Raw genomic sequence first — 23627 nt, forward strand, 5'->3', positions numbered from 1 at the left:
GTTGGTCAGCAGCAGGAAGCATGAAGTGCTCTAAAACTTCCTGGTAGACGGCTGCGTTGACCTTGGACCTCAGAAAACACAGTGGACCAACACCAGCAGATGACATGGCAGCCCAAACCATCACTGACTGTGGAAACTTTACACTGGACTTCAAGCAACGTGGATTCTGTGCCTCTCCTCTCTTCCTCCAGACTCTGGGACCTTGATTTCCAAAGGTAATGCAAAATTTACTTTCATCAGAGAACATAACTTTGGACCACTCAGCAGCAGTCCAGTCCTTTTTGTCTTTAGCCCAGGCGAGACGCTTCTGACGCTGTGTCTTGTTCAAGAGTGGCTTGACACAAGGAATGCGACAGCTGAAACCCATGTCTTGCATACGTCTGTGCGTGGTGGTTCTTGAAGCACTGACTCCGGCTGCAGTCCACTCTTTGTGAATCTCCCCCACATTTTTGAATGGGTTTTGTTTCACAATCCTCTCCAGGGTGTGGTTATCCCTATTGCTTGTACACTTTTTTCTACCACATCTTTTCCTTCACTTCGCCTCTCTATTAATGTGCTTGGACACAGAGCTCTGAACAGACAGCCTCTTTAGCAATGACCTTTTGTGTCTTGCCCTCCTTGTGCAAGGTGTCAATGGTCGTCTTTTGGACAGCTGTCAAGTCAGCAGTCTTCCCCATGATTGTGTAGCCTACAGAACTAGACTGAGAGACCATTTAAAGGCCTTTGCAGGTGTTGAGTTAATTAGCTGATTAGAGTGTGGCACCAGGTGTCTTCAATATTGAACCATTTCACAATATTCTAATTTTCTGAGATACTGATTTTGGGGTTTTCATTAGTTGTCAGTTATAATCATCAAAATTAAAAGGAATGAACACTTGAAATATATCAGTCTGTGTGGAATGTATGTATACATTACACAAGTTTCACTTTTTGATGATATTCTAATTATATGACCAGCACCTGTACTAGGGATGTACCCAAATTCAAATCGGTTATTAGGGAAAGCAAAAAAATATGCAATGGAAACGGATTTTACATTTGCTAGAAACTTCTAACTGTGTCTGACCATTTCTTTCACTGTGAATGAGGAATCTCTTTCCGTGCAAAATGTTTGAAATTTTGAGGTGGCTGGTAATATTGGGGCACAGAGGCTTAGCGGACTGGTTATAGTGGGACAGACAAGCTAAGCGGACCGGTAATAATATGAACTGAGAATGGTCAAGCAAAGACGTGGAACCAAGAGCAAGTTTGAGGACCTAGTAGTGCACAAAATGAAGTTCAGACAGGTTAGTACAACCACTGCGTTGCCATGCAGCATAGCACTGTGTGTGCGCACTATGTGATGTGCAGCTGTCTTTGCTTTGATATGTGTGTTTATGGCTGCAGCCGCTGTGGAGTTTATGTTGTTCATACATCTCTGTGTTGTCTGCTTTGGTGATGTTTCATTCTGCTGTTAAAGTGGCAGTTATTTTATTTATGTAGTCCAATACTGCTTGTTGTACGCACTGCAGCGTCCATAGCTCTTTTTATTCATCGTTTGTGTTTAATGGTCTGAGTTTTGTCTTTTTTCCTGGTTAAACTGTAGTGAGGCTATTCAGAGGAAGCTGTATCTTTATAACTGGTAGGCATAGGCGGCAAAATCTGTCTACAAATGGAATTTATTGTTGGTTTGGACATCGTGGCTCAGTGGCGTGGTGTTATCCCACCAGTGGTGTAACAGTGCTAAACAATCTTTCCATTTAGAAAACTTTTTTTCAGTTTCTGATTATTCAATGTCCCCCAGTTTAAGGTTGGGTGGTGGTAGAGTTCAGTGGTTGTTACAGCTAACATCAGTGTGCTGAGAGCCTGATAGTAAGTATCATTAGTCCCTGTGTCAGATAAAAGAGTGTCATCAAAGGAGGCATAGAGAGCTCTATTGACATGCATGTCTACATTCACTGTTGTTGTCAATCTGAAAGCTTGCAGCTCAATAAGAAGCATATTAATCCAATGGCACGACGAGAGCATAAATCGTGCGGGGAGGTCTTAAAACAACCAGACACACTCCATGCATGAGAGGAACAACAGCTTGACTATTTTTTTAAATGATAACTATCAATGATACATGTCACTAAAAACTATTATTATGAATGTTATGTTTGAAAAGCATCATTTCCTCACCTAAAAGCAAAGCCAACTTTGCTGCAAGACAGTCCAGGTAGAATTTCAAAGTAATAATAATAATGCAGGGTTTCATTATATTGTCTGGCCTATGATTCCAAAATTCTCACGACCACCATTCAGCAGGATTCTTTATTTTTTTAAATGGTATCTATCAAGGATAGATGTAACTAAAATCACTTATTACAGCTGCCATTTTAACTTGTAATAGCATCATAGCAGGTAACACAGTACTAGTAATACTAGTAAGTGGTTCCATTGATTCAGGATGCACAATCGCAAGGCTCTGGTGATGTAATACAGCAATTATTAATGTTATTAGTTACACTTGTGTTTGACAAGTCAAAATATCTGTGAAAAAGGCTGATGAGCGTGCTGTGAAACTGTGAGCATGGTATGTATTTTATAATGTCAGTATTATTTATTATGGTTTGTATGTAATTATCAACAACATGCAGGGAAAAACTGTTTATTATACATAACAGATCAGCATATCAGTCCAAGAACCGGTAGGTCTTGGCTGCACTGTGTTGGCGTCTCCAAGTGCACCTGCTGTTTTGGTTCATGTATGTGCAAAAAGTGCAAAATGGCTGTCTGAAGAGAATTATGGATCAGAGGGTGGATCAAACAGGTGAAAGACACCTTTCTAGGAAATCCAGTTGTTTTCTGGATGTGTGGAGCGGCACGCTTTGCACACACAGAGCCACCAATCAGCAGCCAGAGGCAGATGGTGTGGGTTTATATTTAACGTGTACAATAATGGTAAAACTAGCTAATAAAAATTAGACATTTTTATGACCACATCAATTTTCAGTCAGTTACAATCAGTTTAATTCTACTGTATCTCATAAATGGTCACATCATATCATAAAATGTGACACAGCAGCGCCTGCACCGTTATGCATCTGAAGAATAAAACATGAAACGCCACTTTTGCTAAAAGGAAAGTTTGAATGGAGGCAATGACAAGGGATTGATGAGCCGCTTTAATCCGACGTTACATGTTACACGTTATCTGGTGTGTGTGGTTATTCTGTAGCAGCCTGGTGTCGTTTGCACGTGATTTAATGAAGGCAAGCACAGCTGACGGCCGTGCGAAATGGCACTGCGCTCTGACGCGGCACTTATCAAATCAGAGGCTGCAGATTTATCACCACATCTGTCCTGCTGCCTTCAACTGCAGCAGGGATTTAATGAATTGAAGGAGAAGCTTTTCATACAGGTTAGAACCAAATATTCTAGTGCTCTTTCCATCCCAGAGTTTTACATTCCATTCTACAGATCAGTTGTGTAGCAGTATATTGTATAGGACAGTATAAGCACCTCACTGTCCTCTGTGCACTGTAATCTCAAAGCCATTCAACTTTTAAACAAGATAGACAGAAAACTGAAGAAGGTCAAGGTGAGAAATGTGTATGTTGCCAGCATTTCAATTGATTTTTTTTAGTTTGTTTGTTTTAGTAGCCTAGGCTAAATCATTTACCAATTTAAGGAATGTTCTAGCTAACTATTTGACCCGAGCAGCAGCCTTCACAGTTAACGTTAGCTTACTACTTCCAGTCTATGTTAAGTTTTCATCAGTTGTGCACAAACAAAATTATAAGAAAGCGTTTCAGAGTTGAGCAAACTGCTAGCTAAACATTAAACTGGGTGTGTCAATATCTGCTCTGTTAACTGGTTGACAGATTTATTGCTTGCCTCATTAGGCAGAGAAAAAGCTGTTGCTCTCAAACAGCGTCCAGTTAATCAGCTGAGTCAGTGTACTGGCGAAGGGATCGATCAAATAGACGGATAGAAGGTTTGCACAGTGTTTCATGGTACCTTGGAAAACTATATATAGTATTTTTGAAATATAAAGTAGTTTATTTTGATACACTTAACATTAGCGTTGTTGGTTTCTAATTTTAAAATACATTTTGAAGTATTCCTGATATATAGACATGTAAATGTTGAGGACTTAAATTGAAAAGGACAAACATGAAATCATAAAACAAGTATAAATTACAGCATTGCAGTAAGGGGTAATAACAAACATATTAGAAAATTTCCTTACAGTCAACATTCCAGCGAATGTTCCTGGTGGAGAGTTTGAGAGAGTCATTGATGCGCTCTAAAACAGTCTGCAGCTTCTGTTTCTGGGCAATCTCAGACTGGGTCACCTCTGCCACGTTCAGTTTTTCACCTTCGAGCTTTTCTGAAACACAAGACGCAGGCAGAGCCAAAGACAAATGATTATTTATTAGCTTAATACTTTCACTCTTTGTAAAACTATACTGATACAATTATAGAACTAAAGGCCAAGTTTCCTGTCTCACTAGCATTTACTCCACGTGCATAGTTCAACTAATTACCAAATAGTTTCTGCAGGACCTGTCCGTCATACAGATCTTCAGCCAGATCCTTCACAATGATCCTCTCCCCCACCAGGACATCGTTTATCCAGTCAATCAACACCTGCAAGGGCAGAATAAAAGATGAATTACTCATAATTGTAACTTGCTAAATCATTTTGAAAATGATCTTTCAATTAATGATGATGTAACAAGAATTTATTTTTAAATAATCTATTTGATGTCCAGAGTAAATACTGAAGCCCAATACATTTTAGCAATTGTAACTAGATTTACTTGGTCTGTCCTGTCCACCTGGTCTTTTCCCAGATTTTCAATGGAATCGTAGCTTCACTCGAGATTCTTTTGAAGTCTGACCAGGCGATATGCTGACAATAACTGTCCAGCTGCGACAAACATCATTGCACTAGTCTGAGGCCTTTGGTAGTCTAGCAAAAGTTCCCTAAAGTATGGATCGTCAACTGTTACCTGCGGGCCACATACAGCTGGCCAAAGCTTCCCATCTGGCCAAAAAATAACTGGAGGCAAAAAGGTGTTTCCGTATTTAGAAAGTCTAGCTCCCTGTATATTAAATAAAAGTATACCATGTCATTTAACGATGAATCCCATGAATAAAATCCTACAGCTGAAATACTCACATTTGGTTAATGGGAGAAGTTACATTTCCCCTCTGACTCAAACTTCTTAACATCAGGCTTGACAGCTGTTAGGCTTATTCGCAAGCAGTCCTCTAAAGATTGGTTTGACAGTCGGTTCCTTTCATGCGTCTTGATATTGTTTAACTTTGAGAACACAGATTCACAAGTATAGGATGACCCAAACATGACCAGAGCATCTTTCATTTTGCTGGAGGCCTGGGTTTCAACTAGTTCGCTTCATTCAACAGCATCACTCCTTCACATTAGAGGAGAATACTGAAAATACTGATCAGTGACGTCCCTGGAAATAGCAAAGTCATCAAATCTGGCAGAGTAATTCTCCCTCGGCTGTGTGATGTATTTCTTCATATTCTCTGTGACGTTGCTCACGGCCGCAGTCTTCAATGTGGTGAAGTACAGCAGCCTCACTGATAACAAATCTATGTGGAATAGATCAAGTTTGTTCCCACAGGCATCAAGCTTTTCCACCAAATCCACCCCCCATTTTACTTTCCCTGGTAGTTGCAGATTTAGTACATTCAAATGGGAACATATGTCTGCTATAAATGCAATGTTGCACACATATTCACTGTCTTGCATGATGTGCAGGCGGTCAGCTGCTCTTTTTGATTACTTTGCATCTACTTTGCATCCACAAAATCCACAACTTGATCCCTAAGCTCAATGAAGCGCTCCAAGGCTTTGCCTTTACACAGCCAGCACGTCACTGTGGAGAAAGAGGTCATTGTGAGATTCCAGCACAAATTATTAGACGAAGTTCTGACAAAGTTAACTGTCTTCATTGTTTATCCATTCGTTTGGCGCACAGCACACTTTTATGAATGAGACAGTTAAGTTCATTACAGTTTTGGTCACGCCATTGTTAATTCTGCTCACCAGACCCCTGGCAGGAGCATCGTCTGTGACGATTAGGTTGACAAGCCATGCTTTTTAAATAGTTTTCCAGATATAATGTCAGCAGTCTTATTACCTTCCAGCAGAATCAAAGCCAACAGCTCTTCTTTGAAATCTTTCCCATCAAAATATCTGACAAAATTGCACAACTGGGGAATATCAGTGTACTCGTCAATTGCCAGGGATATGTGTTGAGGTTTCAAGACCCAATCAAGTACAAGTCGCTGGACGTCCTCTGCCAAGACCATGCACTCCTTAAAAACCTCAGTGTTGGTAAAGGGTTTGTTATTTTTGGCGATAACCCAGCCAGCCTGAAGAGATGTACTAAGAGATGAATTAATAATTCTGCTGGCTTGAGAATATCCAGCTTTCAAGGTGGTGATTTTTCTGCTCAGGGTATGACTTTTCAGAAGGTCATGTCTTGTGTAAAGGTGACGCCTAAGATTGTATCCTTTTGCAACAGCGATTGTTTCATAGAAAATGACATACAGGTTTAGCACTACTCAAAGTTGGCATGATGAATGAGTACTTATCAGTCCATTCTTCATTAAAGCTGCGGGTTTCCGCATCAACTTTCCGCTTTGGGCTCTGAGTGACATTTTTTTATTAGATTTTTGCCACTGATGGATAACAGGACAGCTCCCAAAAGTGAAGCCAAAATATATCAATAACCCCCTGGTAAGAAAGTAAAAATATTCAACACCAATATGCTAATTAGGCCTAAATAAATGTATCTGAAAGTGTCTGCTAAGAAAGATTCTGGCCCTTGGGCAAATGTATTTGATGACTCCTGCCTAAAGAATTTGCAAGTTTGACTCCAGTTATCTCACGCCATCCTCACCTGTGTCTCCAGCAGAAGCCTGTTCCACGGCACCATGCTGCCATAGCAACTTTTAAAGTAGGGATGGTTTTACATGTGTGACGCGCTGTGCTTGATTACTCACAAAACTTAACCCATAGTTGTTCACTTTTCACACTAATAATTTGCTTTTTATCTTTACTTACTTTTATCCTTTGCTGCAAGTTATTAAGACACACAGCACTATAACTCTAAATGACTGTATTTTACAGATAAATGGTAGATTAAATCATTTAAAGCTTACCTTCATGAGCTCCTGCAGTTTGAGATCATTCTTGGAATTGGGGTCCACCATGGTGCGCACTTCATTCTCCTCTAATGGATGAGCAGAAACAGAATGTTAAAGCTTTTATTCTAAAGTGAGGAAGACTAGCAACACTACCCACACAATAAATAAATAGCATTTATTAGCATTTTAGATAATTTTGCACTCCCAAAAAGCTTCTTTCCCCAAGTAACCAAGCCAGAGTGGCACAATGAAATGACTTATTACCAAAAAAGGGTAACAAGCTCACCACAAAATCTGCTTTACAGCAACTTAAATAGACTTACAGTGTATTGAAATGGGCGTACCAGGTAAGGTTGTAACAGTACATGTATTTTCCAGTTTTAATGGCTCAACACAGTCTAGCTGGGGGTGGCAACGGCACAGTGGGTAAGGCGCTTGCCTTTGGTGTGAGAGACTAGGGTTCAATCCCCCACTGTGACACATCCAACAATGTGTCCCTGAGCAAGACTCTTAACCCCTAGTTGCTCCAGAGGTGTGCGACCTCTGACATATATAGCAATTGTAAGTCGCTTTGGACATAAGAATAAATGGAGAATAAGCACAAGTCTGTGTCCTGGTCCATGTGGAACACAATGTCAAAAGTGTGTGTTCCCCACAGAGGCCTTTGGCAGTGGGTCGGTTTGTTGACTGCTGACAAAAATGTAGCTGTCAGATTTAGTGAAGCTTCCCATCTCCTCTCCTGCTTGACTGCAATAAGGTCTCAGCATACCTACAGCACCTGTCCACAGACCCTCTCACTTGTGTGATCTGCCCACAACCATTGTTGATGCCACAATGCTGTACTCTTAACCTTGTGGGAGTTGTCATTGCTCTCCAACACTGTAGTTAGCGCTGTGGACAAATCTGCAGCAAGCACACATTACTTACATACATGTGAAAAGATGATTTTTTTAGCCAACGTGGCCAGTGTCTCTTGGTGAATAAGCACATAATTGTCTTGGACATGAACTATTACATTACTAAACTGTCTGGGTTTAGGTCATTAAGATACTTATGTAGTTTTTTAATTTGCTAAATGTTTGTCCTTGTTTTTCCGAAAAGGCTTTTTTTAATAATAGCCTTATTCTTAATAGTTAGTTTTGGCTTTGAGTGTTTAAAGTCTATAGAGAATAAATACATGTTTCAAAATGTCAATGAAAAACTGAAAAGGAACAACTATACCCCACATGCCCTTTGAGCAAACCCCTTAAAGCAAATGTATCTGAATGTGTGTAACAGGGCCTGTGAGTGTAGTCGTTTACCTAGCATGGTGTCCTCAGGGTCCAGCTCATAGTGGGAAGGGCTGAGGGGAAGGTTGATGGCATTGATCCCTTCTTCCTGAAGCTCAGACACTATTAGAGAGAGGCACAAACATTATTTCAGATTCATTTAGATTCAGACAAACAATGTGGATGTCTGACACGTCTTGAATTTGTGTCGACTTCTCCTGTGATTTTCTACTTCTTGTCCATTTTAAAAAATGAAATAAATAACCAACCAAGTACAACACTGGCATGGTAGATTTTACTTATTGTCAAAACTGCACATTCAAAGATCAAAACCAACCATGTGTTCAGCTACCGTGTCTGTGGCCCCAAACCCATTCTTTTCTCCGGAAGTTGTAAATCTCTAAAAATCTATCAATAATTCAAGTTTTTAAAGACTAGGAGATTTTCTAAAACAACTGGGCATTGTTTTTAGCAAATGTTACTTAAACAGGAGGATATTGTTTGGGACCTACAGTGTTTCCCACAGAATGCCACACAACCCGGGCGGCAGCGGCAGCTGGGGGGTTTGGGGATTATATTTTCAATTTCTAGAAGCTTATTTCACCATTTTAATTTCACGTCATTCTCCACCTTATTAAGGTGTTTACTCACACACACACACACACACACACACACCTACACTTTTGCTGCAAACACACCAGCCGAAAAGACACATATCTCGTCTTCTGTGGTTAGGGTTGCAACTTACAATTATTTTCATCATCGATTATATTTTTGACTAATCAAGTCATCATACAGTCATCATCACAACTTCCCAAAGCCCAAAATTATGTCGCTAAATTGTTTTTTTTCCAAATTCCAAAAACTGTTCACTGTACAACGACATAAAAAACAAGTCCAGCATCCTCCTATTTGAGAAGCTGAAATCAGATAATTTTTGGTGTTGATGCTTGATGAATTTCGTAAATGATTAACTGATCTTTAAAAAGCCCGTAATAAAAGCAAAAACCCAAGTAAAGCTAACCAAGTTAACAAAGTTTATTTGCCTATCACAAGCTCAACGTGTAACCCAACGTAACAATAAATGAGACAAATGCTCCATGAAGAGCAGATCAGCTGGGACAAAGACATGAACATAGCCCTGAATAACCACCAACAGTGTTCAGCAGTAGTTTGGATGGCTCCCTAAATGTTCTCTTGATTCCACAAACACCCATTAGCAGAGCCTCCATCAAGACCGTCTGACGTCAGACAAACACAGACTGGTGTTGCTTCCTGCTTCTCAGCGGGCTTTATACAAGCCCAGCATGCCGTTCTTCTCAGTGTGTCAGATACCTGAGGAGGCTTGATCACTACTGATCTCTGTATGTGTGTCCAACTGTGTGTGTGTGTGTGTGTGTGTGTGTGTGTGTGTGTGTGTGTGTGTGTGTGTGTGTGTGTGTGTGTGTGTGTATGCTGAAAGCATGGAGTGAACTTCCTGTGCATTTCACTGGGACAACATCCTCTTAATCAACACCAGCCACAAATGCTTGCATGTACAGTATACTGTCTGCATGAACACACACACACACATATCACATCACACAGGGATGTGCGAGAATATTCCTAGAGTGACACGCTATCACCCACTCACCCGACATAACCACCGCTACAACACCACGGTCAACTAGATCCAATATTAGTTCTACTCATGCACATGGCAACTCTCCACTTTCTTTTGTCTGACACTAAAAAAAGCATGCAACTGCATGACACATCAAACTGAACAAAGTCATTATGTTCGTAAGGCACTCGTGCCGTTTGTGTGTGGCAGAACTTTTTCCACAACAAATGAAAATATCAAGAATTAAGAAAGTTTCAAGCAGTCAATCTGCAAGTGGCATTACTCGCCGCTTATTTTATGATGGAAATCAATGAAAACCTAACTTGGCAAAACAGAAAAGAGTAAATTCATTCAAAACATTTAACTAAATCCTTTGGATTACGTGTGCATGAATGTTGTTCTTATTTCAGTCTATCCCAATAAGGATCCCAGGGGCTCGATTTTCAGAATGTTAAAAATGTTTATTTGGGTTTTGATTTGGTAGATTTAAAGGTTCAGCGTGTAATATTTGGTAGGATCTACTGACAGAAATGCAATAAAATAGACAGGATATGTTTTCAGTGCTGTATAATGCTACATACCCTCTTACATGGATGTCGCCATGTTGCACGGCCATGTTTCTACAGTAGCCCAAACGGACAAGCTGCTCTTCAGAGCGCGTTTCGTCACTACGTTGAATACGTAGAAGAAGAAGAAGAAGAGCACACGTATTATTTAGCATTTAGTCCATGTAGAGTGAACTAGATGTCTGCGTGTTGTTAATATGCTCTGATAATGCTAATCCAACACATCTCGTCTTAAGAGCACACGAACACACACTGAAGTCGGAAGAAAGACTTGAAACCATTCGAGGAGCATGTGAATGCACCGTGAGCCGCTGGTCGCAACTCGCAACCCTCACCAATAGATGCCACTAAAACTTACACACTGAACATTTAAAATGAGACTGTGAAACGTCTGAGAGAAGAAATAGCACGTTATTTCTCTTACAAATGAAAAGTTAATTTCATAAGCAATAAAAGACTTATTGCTCAATTTAATACACACAGTGGTTTGGCTGCTACAGCCTTGATCTGGTTTGACCACTAGCTTATGATGCTAGTGTTAGCAAACTATGTGATATTGTTGTGAAACTGAAACTGAACTGATTGATCGCAGTAAAATTCTTAATGGGCGAGTAGCAGACTGCTCCTCTCTTTTCCACCGTTGTTTGCAGACCAATAAATCACAATAAACAGTCAAATAACCACGCAAGTCTCGCAGATGTCGCCTGAGATCGTACGTCGGCATTAAATGTAGGCTATTGCTCGGAAACAGCAGCCAGCGTGCAGCGGTGTGTTTACAGCGAACAGCTGATGGAGCCATGCTAAATACTGGGTCCTGAGTTGCTGTTTTAAGTGTATCAGTCAGGAAGTTTTTACACAGAGCTGAAGTCGGTCTCCTCCTGTCCAAAACAAGCGGAACAGCTGATTACAGCAGGTAATAAAGCTTGTTCAACATCACGTTCCTCCGACGCAGGCGGACACAAACGTGAGTCTGCAGCTGATCTGCAGCTCTTGTTGGCTGGAAATGTTTTAATAACCTTCCAAACTGTCGCGATTTTATTTTTGTGTTGCTTTCTCTGTGCTGGAGTTTAAGAACGTTATGGCTTTATCCAGTTTGTTATTAAATTTGTAATTAACTTTATCTCGTCTCTCCATTATACTCCCCCACAAGCAAAGCCTATAGATTTTCATTATATTCCAGTAAAATATGATGTTCATTTTTTTATTTTGTTCATGCTAGTTGTTAACAAATAATGATGCCTGTGCATTGTACAGCATATAGGCCTACAGCCTACTTCAGCTGGATAATTTGCCTAATCTTCGCAGGTCTTTAGAGCATCGTGGAAACGCACACAACAGTGGGCTGAAGGAACCTTTTAGTTCCTTGAAAACAGATCCAGATCCTTTATAAAACAGTCTATGTACCACTATAAAACAAAAAGAGCACATTGCTGCTATTTTTATTTGTGGTTTTCAAAATAACACTTGGTGAAATGATTTTGTATCAGTATCAGTTTTTGAACATTTTCAGCGCATTTTACCAATACTGCGACAATACAGCTAACTGTGATAATTACGGTCACTTAATCGTGAAACAGTAAAGTAACATTTCGTTTTTTTGAAAATGCTCAATGAACTAAATCGCTCATCTCACACGGTATCCGTCACTAACATTTTAATGCTGTTCTGCTAGCTAATGTTCATTGCTTGGTTGCTACTATAACTTCGGGTAACTTCGCTTTGTTGCACGCACCAATGCAACTCACGTGATGTGTTTAACCCAACGACTCTTGGTCCTTTCATCACATCATCTGCACATGGAAGTTCTTTGACGCTTCAGTAACGTTAGCTTGAGAGAAACAGTTACAAATGACGTCACATTCGCAACTTTTGGGTTTGTGGTCTTTCTAATTATTTATTTTCAGGGTCTTATACAACAGTTTTACAGCAATCTGCATTTTTCTGGAATTGTCTTAAATTTACAAGCATCATGTGTGTAATCCAGGGCTCATAACGGGATAAAAAAAAAAAATGTGTTGTCTCTCGCCGCTGACCACATATTTTTTCCAAAATAAGGTCCCAGGGTGGTCCACCGGAAGAGGAGGGACTCTCTATATATGTCCAATCTTAATCATCATTTTAGGTTATGAGATATGGACAGCTGGATATTGTTTCTTGCACTGGTATCAGTGATGAACAAAAGATAGCTTTTTCAGTAGAATGTGTGTATAAAAGGGAGTACAAAAACTTTTATAGCCACTGTTAGTGGCTGGTAATTTACACACTCATGTGGGGGTATAGCTGCTGTAGAAAAACACCCCATTCCAATTAGCACAATTTGATGTTACTGTAATTATCACTTGTACTATTTAAGGCTGAGCAAATCCAGGGTGGCGTGTTATTAGAGGAGGCATCATAAGTAGATTAATATGAAATATGAAAGTGAGATGACCAAGGTATTACTTCAATCATCTTACTTACCAGCTGTGCAGCTTCCATACTGGTATGTTTAGCAAGTCTACTATGATTTATTTATTTTTGCATCAGCTCCAGTGTTAAAAAAGATTTGCTCACCTCTATTAACACATTGCATAGGTTCAGCTCAGATTTGATTTGTTGTCAGTATAAAGCAGAGGCGTCCTCTGTGTCCTCGTTGCACATCACTCCTCCCCCTCTGGGCCGGTGTCATAAAATGAGAATACGTATCTATCCACTTGGTTAAATAAGGATAAAAATAAAAAGCCACAATGCATCAGTCAGGAACATGCCTCCTGTGTGATGCCTACATGTAAGGAAAGAATTCATGCTGATAGTGTCCTACCTGGAGGGCAGAGCGCTGCACAGCCCATGTCTGTCTGTCTCCGTCCCCCAGTCTCAAGCATCCTCTCCTGGCTACCAGGACCAGCTCTCTCCCCTGCAGCTCATCCTCCACAGGCTGAGCTCACAGGTCTCTAATATAACACCAGACCCCGATGTGAACTCTATATTTGCTCTGCTTTCACAGAGGAACAATTGCCTTTCCTGTTTTATGTGATATATTTTCTGTTTGCACTGTATCCACGCTGCACACAGTTGGTGTCCGTCTGTATGCCATGCGCAGCCCTCGCTAATGCTCTCAAACCTTCTGACCTTGTCCTCTTTCCCTTCAAACCATCTCGTCTCCATCCTACAGTTTTTCTTTCTCATCCTTTTTCCATCCTGTGGTTACTCCTGTTCAAGCCGGTGCCCACTCTCCCCCGGCACACGCAGTGACTGCCATAAACGTCACAGGGACTTAAATTTAATCAATGATCAACACAAGAGCGAACAGCCCGCGTTTTCCATCAAATCATGGAACACACTGCAGACATCCTACACACAGCACCCCTGTGTGTGTGTGTGTGTGTGTGTGTGTGTGTTGAACACAAGCCAGCACAAATATAATGTGATGTGCATGCAAGTCTTGCAGACAAAGGCAACATAAAATGGGGCTCAGCTGTGCAACAGTATCCTGAATGACACGAAGTAATCATCCAATTGAAAGAGACCTTTCTCATTTGATGATAAAACTTGGCCTTTAACAATGAATGTCAGGCTCTCTGAAGGCTACTGTATTTCCAAAGACAACCTGCATGGCTGTAAACTGAACTGGGCATTTAAAAAGAGGCTTCTGGGGTATTCACATTTATAGCACCTTCTTGGTAGTTAAAGTCCAACATAACAAGGTTTATAACTAATGTGAAGGAAAGCGAGGCAGTGTCCATGAGCAAGACAGTGAATCCCTACAAACTCCAGAGCGACCTCTGACCCTGCAGCTTTATCCCGTTACTACGCATGTTCCCACACAGGATCTGTGAAAGCAGGAGGGTGTTGGTGGAGCCTGTTGCGGGCCTGTGTTTACTCGTGCTTCATTCCTCACGTATTACAGTAGTTGCGGATTCAATACCTTACATGGATACAGACACAGCCCGCCGCCATGAAAACTCACACAAACACGTTGTAGTTTATGTCGTCTCTGCGATAAGTAAGTATAACGTTAAAGCAGTAATATGTGGGTGCGTAGTAGGGTTGAACTTGTGGGGATTAATTTATTCCTACACTGCAAGACTCACTGCGGTCGGTTATATGATGTGGATGTGTTATAACGTTAACTCAATCATTTCATCTTCACTTCTGAAAACAATATAGTAGAACGAGCAGACTGTGGTCCTGCTGGTTCTCGTCTCGTTATTTTGCTAGCTGTTTACCTTCTTTAGCCTTTTTCCTTCTTGCCAAAGTTCCACCAAGTTTTCCCAGGAAAGAGTCATCTTTCTTTCTGGAAGACGGGGATTTGGGCGTCGGAGATTTCGGAGAGGACGGGGACTTCTGAGGCGAAGAAGCCATCGCGGTAACGATAGTCCGGGATAGTTAACACCAAACTGTCCGAGTTGACGTGGAAATGAAAGTTGGTTAGGAAGTAAAGTTAAAGGGGGTGGGGGGGGGGAGAAATCACCGTCCACTCCCTAAAGCGGAAACGGAATTCCAGACATTTTCTCCCGAAGTTGGCAGGCGTGAGTGGCCCCTCCTCTCAGGAGGACGGCTGGGAGAGCAGGGGGAGGCTGCTGACCGCGGGAGTGGGAGGTCCTCGGGGGTCGGGTTCACAGCTGCTGGCCGAGGGGCAGCAGGAGGAGCGGGGGGTGTCAAGCAGTGAAAAGAATATATATATATATATATATATATACACACATACACACACACACACACACCACAAGAGGACGTGCTTCGCAAAGGGTTTGGACAAAGCACTTATTTTATCGGTTACTTTATTTTACTGCTCTCAATTTTTTATTTGTCGGCGTATATTATAATACCTCTACATACATTTCTCATATCTATCTCTCTCTCTCTCTCCAGCCACACACACGTCCAAAATTCAAACAAGCAAATTAAAAAATCTGAGATGGTCTACTGTTAATGAGATGCTCATGTTTCAATATACCACTCTCAATAGAAAAATATGTAACCACCAGTACTCACAATTTTACAGTACATTTTTATTGAAGATATTTTCCATTTAAACTTGAAGTGGCATAAAACCAAAACATATAGAAACATAACACAATTTACAGTTTTTATCATGAAAACATAACTTATTCTGAATTTAGTGTTTGTTAATTTACAACATACACGAACATAACATATAAAGCTCAGGGACCAAATGAGTGTGTGGGTCCTTGACCTGGGATTAAAACTCATGTAAACACATTATTCATTTTCTCATGAGGGAGGTAAGCCTGTCATTTTCACTCACAGCCCATACACTAGGTTAAAACCAAAATGACACAATCACAGTTCAGCTGACAGCAGTCAGAGGGGAAATCCTCTCTGAAATAGAAAGAGCAGATAACATTGGAGGGATGTAACTCTGGCCATGACCCCATCAGTGACATCACAGCAGGTGGTTGGTTTTAATGGCTAATGAAGACAAGGGCTATGACATCACTGACAGTGGTGTGGCCAGATGTGCAACTTGCATGAATGTTTCGATCTGTGATTCAGTCTTCAGCTACCTGGCAGAGGTACATCTTCCCAGCTGACTACAAATATGCAGCAGTTCTCCTATGCGGATTGGTGTCTGGGTGTAAATACAATTTAATTTTGTTTGACAGTGTTCCAGCACAAAGTGAAAAAATATAGTAAAATAGATAAGAGAGCTTACACTCACACACATAGCTACAAGGTGACTAACAGTGAATTCCATAAAGCTCATCTCTGACATTTAATGACACATTTAAAACAAATCACGCTGTGCAGAACAATAAAACTTCAGGGAAGGTGTTGCATCGTTCCATGTGCTCTCCAGTGAGGCTACACTCTGTTTCAGTAGGGACAAATCTGTCACACAGCAAGCAACCACATAAAGCAGTTGATTAGGCAGTCAGTCCAATTATTATAAGTGGTTAAGCATATTGCACATCCAGTTTCAGGTCAGTGTTAGCCCGGGCCATGACAGACTGACAGCACAGAGGTCAAATAACCTTAATGGCAGAGACATTATTACCCCTCATGGCTGTGAGGGAAGTCATTATCTCAGCATCCATTTCCACTCTTCCTCAATCTCTAAACTCAGCATTCCAGCATAAACTGAGACTAGATTAATCCTGGCTGTCTTCTTTAGGGTGAATAAACACCTAGACTTTCATGACATCTCCATCCGCCACATTTTCTAGATTTATATCTTGATGAGAATAAGCCGGGCACAAAATATTATGCTAAAATGTCACTCTTTGTTTTTAAATAGCGCCTTACAGTTCTTTTCTACCCTGTACTAATCATCCTGCTCTTAACCACTGAGGTGCTCAACATTCAGCTTTCACTCCAGCTTCTCCTGCGCCCAGCTGTCATCCGCCTGGTTCCAGTGAAACTCGTAGCCCTTGGTGAGCAAGAGGCTCTCCAGGTCCTTGTCCTCAGCCCTCTCCTTCAGCCTCTGCTCCTCCAGTATAGAGACCAACATGTCTCGCTTCTCCACTGTCCTCATGATCTCTGACAGGACCTCCTGCTCCTCCTGCAGCTCAGACGCACTCTTCTTTGTATCTGGAGTGATGTGGAAGAGAGCAGAGGAAGGTGGGAAGAGGTTTGTGAACTATTATGTCTGACTTTCAGAGTGTGCATTTGTGTGCGTGTGTTTAACCCTTACCTTCTACTGCCATTCTGCACCGCAGATCTTGCTGCAGTCGGCTCTGTGTGTCCTGCAGTTCAAGCTCCTGAGCACTAAGAGAGAGGAGAAATGGGTGACTTCAGCTGGTGAGAAATATGAATTGTTGCAATATTAACGGAATGTTTTCCCATTCAAATCTTTAACCCGTGTGTGATCTGACACAGTCACTTACAAGATCATGAGCTCGGACTCATAGCGAGCCAATCTGTTGTTCTCCAGAACGAGTTTAAACCAGGACTGATAGAGCTGGCCCTCGTCACTGTCATCAGTCTGAGATGATTCTGGGAGAGGAAAAGAGAGGAAGCAAAGAGGGAACAAAGGAAGGAAGGTAGGAGAGAAGAATGAAGGAAGTAGGATAGAGGGTATAGAGCTGTAGAGGCTTTTAACCTGGCAACACTTTTTTTTCTAAATGCTCTGAGAAGTATGGGCACAGGAGTTAAAACAAGATGAAGAATGAGGCTTTCAGTGGATTTCCATTGAGCCGAGTTGTAATGGTTCAGGATTCTGTCTTTAAAAGTAGCTTTGTAATGTCTTTTACAGGTTGAAGGACTTTTGTAGGACACTGGTCTTTGTGTGTTGTTCAGTACCTGTTTCTCCTCTTATGATCTTTTCTATAGCCACTCCTCTCTCCTCTAGGTCTCTCTGTTTCTCAGCGACCTCCTCCAGTTGTCTTTGGATGGCCTGAGCGATGCAAAAGTGGGACATTATGTGACACACGATGAAAGGAGATGATTATTTCTGCCTCCACCATGCATGTGATCTCTCTCTCCCTCTCCCTCTCCCCGTGTTACTCTGGATATTCCAGAGAACACAAGGTCAACTATTCTTATAGGCCCCATTACTTTGGTAGAAAGTAATTACAATAAAAGAGTAACATACAATATCCCATTCATCTTCACTGGATTGGGGTCATGGTAAAAATCTCAGAGACAGATATCACAGAAACAGAAAACTGCCGAAAACTACCTGCATGGTTTGATTATAATATTATTATTAATATCTGTATTCACTTTGTTGCCGAGAGTTAGATGAAACGATCGATACCCCCTCTGCCATGTAGGTATGTTAAGTAACAGGCTAGAGACCAGCAGCCGCTTAGTTTAGTGTAAAGACTGGAAACAGGGGGAAACAGCTAGCCTGGCTCTGTCCAAAGGTAAGAAAAATCTCTTACCAGCACCTCTACAGCTCACTGATTAACACCTTCTAAGTGAGCTTCTCCTCCTTCCAGTCTTAAGCTAAGCTAAACGTCACCTGGCTCTAGCCAGTCTGTACAGACATGAGAGCGGTATCAATCGTCTCATCTCCTCATAGCCTGACCAATCTTGGATTTTTGAGGCTTCTACTGATATTGGTATGTGGGAGTGACAATTGAGAATCCAATGAGGATATGTAGGCCAATAATATAAACACACAACCTAAACAAACATTATGGATATTGATTTGCTTTTGTAAAAAATTGTGACCATAATATATTTTTTACTTTTTGCAGCCAAAAGAAGAAATTTAGACTGGTGCCTAGTGCAACTTTAATGTACACATCACATCACCCCCTACAGGGGACAGGATCAGAATCCAACATAAAGGTTAAGAACAGTGGGCCTAATGAATGATGCCTCATGAATACACTGTATGTTTCATTACTTTCAAGCAATATTGAGTTTGAAAACTCAATATTGAGTTTGAAAACTCAATATTGAGTTTGAAAATCAGCAACTCCACAGACAAGACACACCTATCCAACCCTTTTACCTTAATTTCTCTGCTGACGTTGTCTAAAATGACAGACTTTCCTTTATTGTGCTCTGAAAGCTGGACTTCATAAAGCTCTTCTTTTTACTCATGGATGCCATTTTCATAAATGAACACTTCCTGACATATGGTACAGTATTATATTATAGGTATTATAGGGCCATTAATCATGCTAATTTACAATTCTTATGAATGCACGTTTAATCTGACGTGACATGCTCGTACGAGCCCACCGTACAAAAATTAAGAGAAAGTTAGGAAAAGAATATGAAAATGCTCTTGAGCCCCAATGACACCACTCTGTTAAATCTGAACAACCCATAATAAGTACATTTTCAGTGCAGTGATACTGAGTTGTACTATACTTATCCAAACACAGTGGATCTCTTCAGTCAGTGGGAGCAGTATACCTTTGCACCAGAGCATCAGGTAAATGTTGACAAATCTATCATGATCTGTGGAAGCACTTCAGTCGGACAGAAAGTGGGGATTTCACTTTATTTGTCCACTAAGAGATGCATTGTACTGAGGCGCGGGCATCTCTCCGAACCATTCAATTCATATTTTTCACGTGACGTCACATTCGAAAGAAAACGCTCCCATGAAGCGCAAAGAAGACGTTATCTTCCGCTGCCTGCCAACAGGGAAGCAAGTGATACACTGTTACTCTGATTTTGTTACTTTTGCGTTGCCAAAATGCTGGATGGTTGTTGTGCTTTCGGATGCACTAATCAAGGAGGAGACAGGCCTGGGCTGTGTTAGGTGAGGTATTCGCCACAAGGTAAACATAAACATACCGCAGGGACCTGGCGGTTTTTAACGACAGAAATGTGGCAGCGGATGCTGTAAGCTTATATGGATCGGAAGTGCCCAACACTTGCAGTTTGTCTGCACCTCTTTCTTTTTCTTAAGTTGAGAGGTGATCCAAATAAAATTTAACTGCTTTTGTCTCTACGGGGGAGTCGCGGTGTGAGACGCTATGTTGGTCTGTTGTTTTGCCCTCCAGGTCACCGCGCATGTCACGTGACTGAAAACTATGAATTAAAAATGAGTGACTCTAAAAGGAAAGTAAATAGTACCTGAGCTCTGTGAAGCCTCTTCAGCTCTTCTCTTTTAGCCTGCTGGGCCACCGTCTTCTCCTGCCTCCTCCTCTGTCTCTCTGTACATAGCTGGGACAGGAAGTACGGAACTTTTCAGAAAATGTGCACGATTGCCAATACAGTATCCATTAGACTTCCCTGCATTGTGCTGTGGTCTTTCAGTTCATAGAAATGGTCCGTACAAACCTTCTGATTGGATGTCAGGTTCTCATTTTCATCGTCACTAGAGGAAGGCTCTTCCACATTCTGTTGACTAGAGGCTGGGAAAAGAAATAAAAAAAATGAGAATTGCCAAGTAACTATGACTTGTAATATAAGAAAAGAACATTGGACAAAAATCCTTTTTTGTATTTGACTTCTATGACCCATCAAACCAGTGGTTCCCAGGAGGGGTTGAGATATAAGATATATCTAATGGCCAAAAAATAATTTCTGTTGTAAAATGGTGTTTCTTTGCTTTTTATTTTGAATTATTAGACAGTTTTACCTTTTTAGGCCAATTTAAATGGAACAATTTGAGAAGGAAACGTCACTTTGGTTGAACTCATTACTCAGACATATGCAGCCTGTCACAATGTCCTAAGTAGATATTGCTTCACTTTAACCCTTTGAACTCCCAGGTATTCTATGTTTAACAGCAACGCAACAGCATGAAAGGACAGTCCCCTCCCAGTGAATGTTTTGGCCTTTCCTGTACATACAGCATGTTATAGTTCACCATGTAGCCATTTGAGTCTGCTAAAACAAAAAAGTTTTATGCCCCACTTTGTTGGCTTGTTTATGATTGACTGTTGAAGCCCAATTTTAGCTTTGATGGCCACAGTCAGACAAAGTTTAAATAGTTTGGCTGTCCAAAAAAAAAAACAAATAAAGCTTCAAAAGAACAGCCCCATGTGAGCACAGCTTTGACTCCTGTGGCTACAACTGCTGCAGCCACGCTCGCAAGCCCAGTGATCATGGCGACAATTGTGGGAAGAATTTCACATCTGACAGTAATTCTTCTGAAACACTGGACAGGGGCGGTCTTATGTGCTGATGCTCAGGGGATGTTGGGAAAGATGGATGAAAGAGCTTCTTCTTCATTACTCCCCATGAACAAACTCTCCAAAACCTCCAGGGCTGAGTATCTTTTCCTCAAGACAAATAAAAAGAGCTCAAAATGCACTAGAAAACTACTAAGTACACTACTGTGTATATATACACACTAAACTATGCTAAGTTTGCTAAACTACTGACTGAGTATTTCTCTCAACATAACTGACATTCCTATTGACCTGCTTCTCCCCTGGTGCCACCGTGCGATATCAGACGGTTTTGCACCACAGGTAATGTAATGACGTCATCAAACGTGATGACATGAAAGAATGTAGGGGTTTTTTAACAGGATCACACAGATAACTATCCCCTGGAGATGATTAACAATGAATCAAATGACCGTTGAAATGAGTTATGAACCCACAGAATTCGTATCCAACTCTGCAGTTCTCCTCAGCTCCACATGCATTTTAGCATCCTTCAGCTAAACCAAAACAATGAGCTTTAGGACGCTGACTTTCAGCTCATTGTTTTGGTTTTTAGGCCCACATATTTTCTGTTTGGGTGATTCTCACTGCTCTTATCAGTGTCCCGTTCAGAATCAGCAAGCGGCTGTTTGTGGACAGAAACATGACTCTAAATAAATGCTAATTTTGCTCTGTGTCTGCTGGCCAGACAGACCGTCTAGCAGACCAGCTAGATGCTCTGCTATGGTATAATTAGAATGTGTTCTGTATAGGTGCCAGGTGTTCACCATATAAGAGCACGTCCTACCTGTGGCACTCTGGGAGATAGAGAGGAGGGAAACGCCGTTCCCAGTGCTCTATTCTTTTTGCTTTCTTTAATACACCACGTCATTCACCATTCATGCGGACACCACTGACTACTATGCTAGACAAATTATTTGATTAGTTAGTTATGTTTGATTAATTAAGTGTTCTTGCTTGTGTCAGCCTGGTGTCGCGTTCTGATCATCATAATGTCAGGGTTTTTGAGGCACCCCGTGACAGTACGTATACCATAGCAGAGCGTTTAGCCAGTAAAGAGGTAAACATTTCCCTCGCTAGTAAAAGTGATGTTCATGAGGTCGCCTAAAACACAAAAAATAAATGCTTATTTTGCTCGATGTCTGTTGGATAGGTTTGTTGCAATGCCCCCAAGTGGCCAAAACTCTATTAATGCAGCTTTAAAGGATCATGTGGCAAAAGGTTGTGACTAACCTTTGTTTCTGAGGTTGGTGAGTATTGTCCTGATTTCCTTTTGCACCTCCTGCTCCTGCCCCTCGCTCTCTGACCCCTGCCTTTTCCTCAGCCTTAGGGATGAGAACAAATTGACCCTACGGCGGGGAAACGAAGCCATGTTGTCAGAGAACACCCCTCCAGAGTCTCTACGGCCCTTTAGGGACACCTGCTGCAAGAGAGAGGGCAGGTCCCGCCCGGCACCCCACGGATCGCCCCCTACAGACGCCCACTGAGCTTCACGATTGCCTGGCTCTGAACCCACGCTGCTGAAGAGGGAGCTAAAGTTGAAATCTCCTTCTGACATGGGCCTCTGTTTGCGGGATCTGTCACGTTTGTTCCTCCTGGTACAGCGAAGACAAATCATGATATAAAACAAAAGGTAGGTACATTTAATCTGAATTCAATCCAGAAATCAACAGCAAAGAAGGCAGTTTAGACCGATAAGACAGGTGGATTTTTACAGAAAAATCTTGCCTACAGAAGCTTTAATGTGGTGCTCAAAATAAACTATGAAAGTTAAGTATTTTCTACAAACATTGTGACTGCAGTGTTGGAGCTGCTGGAGGGATTGGTCACACTAAATGTCCTCCTGAAGGCGTTGGCTATAAGCTGTAAGGCTGACGGGGAAGAGGGAGAGGCTTGGCTTTGGGATGGTTCCCCATCCTGGCCCGAGTCTGTCTGAGGCTTATCTTCTTCCGTCTCTGCTTGTACCTGATAAAACATCAGAGGAAAAATGCGGTCAACATAATGTGGAATTACCGCCTCTTATCGTGCCCACATCTCTGTGTGGATCTACCACTGTAGAAGGAAGTAGAGCTAAAAATCAGAAATAAAAGTAACGTGCAGGCTAATAATTTCTAGAGCAACTGATATTGCTGCTTAATAAATTACTCCACCTGGTCTTCATGTTGATGTGTGTTTTTGGTGTTGATGTTAATTTCCTCTGGTGTGGCCAGCACGTCCCAGTTCAGAAGCTTCTCTTTCTCAGAAAGAGATAACATCAAGCGTTTCTTTGGGCTGGACACGTTGCAGACTGTCTTTATCGTAGCTGAGGGCTCTTCAGTCTCCTCACTTCCCTCTTGGGGATTCTGGGTGTCTGCTGATGTCTTGGAACTGCTGTCGGAGTTCTGAGACAACAGGAGGCTCGTCAACGCACAAAAAGTCTATTGCTATGCACACAGGGTTATTAAAAATATCTATGCAATGTCAATGAATTCCACAGAAGACATTAATATTACTTTATATATAATTCCCAATG

General features: G+C 41.4%; 2 protein-coding genes across 3 annotated transcripts in view; both read right to left on the bottom strand.

Annotated features, from left to right (window-relative positions):
• The window catches only part of parvaa (parvin, alpha a), a 28033-nt gene extending 12965 nt beyond the window's left edge, over positions 1-15068 (bottom strand). The window contains exons 1-5 of the mRNA XM_046037631.1: positions 14795-15068; positions 8454-8543; positions 7168-7238; positions 4512-4614; positions 4214-4354 (exon numbers count right to left, since the gene is read on the bottom strand). Coding sequence (XP_045893587.1) covers positions 4214-4354; positions 4512-4614; positions 7168-7238; positions 8454-8543; positions 14795-14930 — 541 coding nt within the window. The 5' untranslated portion in view covers positions 14931-15068. The remainder of the gene's footprint in view (positions 1-4213; positions 4355-4511; positions 4615-7167; positions 7239-8453; positions 8544-14794) is intronic.
• A 491-nt stretch (positions 15069-15559) lies between these two features.
• The window catches only part of mical2b (microtubule associated monooxygenase, calponin and LIM domain containing 2b), a 44593-nt gene continuing 36525 nt past the window's right edge, over positions 15560-23627 (bottom strand). For both annotated transcript variants that reach the window (XM_046037892.1, XM_046037891.1), the window contains 9 exons: positions 23266-23496; positions 22905-23080; positions 22349-22710; positions 20280-20353; positions 20073-20162; positions 17832-17925; positions 17417-17525; positions 17224-17297; positions 15560-17120 (listed from right to left, as the gene is read on the bottom strand). In XM_046037892.1, the coding sequence (XP_045893848.1) occupies positions 16900-17120; positions 17224-17297; positions 17417-17525; positions 17832-17925; positions 20073-20162; positions 20280-20353; positions 22349-22710; positions 22905-23080; positions 23266-23496 (1431 nt within the window). In that variant the 3' untranslated portion in view covers positions 15560-16899. The remainder of the gene's footprint in view (positions 17121-17223; positions 17298-17416; positions 17526-17831; positions 17926-20072; positions 20163-20279; positions 20354-22348; positions 22711-22904; positions 23081-23265; positions 23497-23627) is intronic.

This window comes from Micropterus dolomieu, linkage group LG22, assembly GCF_021292245.1.
Source record: "Micropterus dolomieu isolate WLL.071019.BEF.003 ecotype Adirondacks linkage group LG22, ASM2129224v1, whole genome shotgun sequence".
In the NCBI taxonomy this organism is placed as follows: Eukaryota; Metazoa; Chordata; class Actinopteri; order Centrarchiformes; family Centrarchidae; genus Micropterus; species Micropterus dolomieu.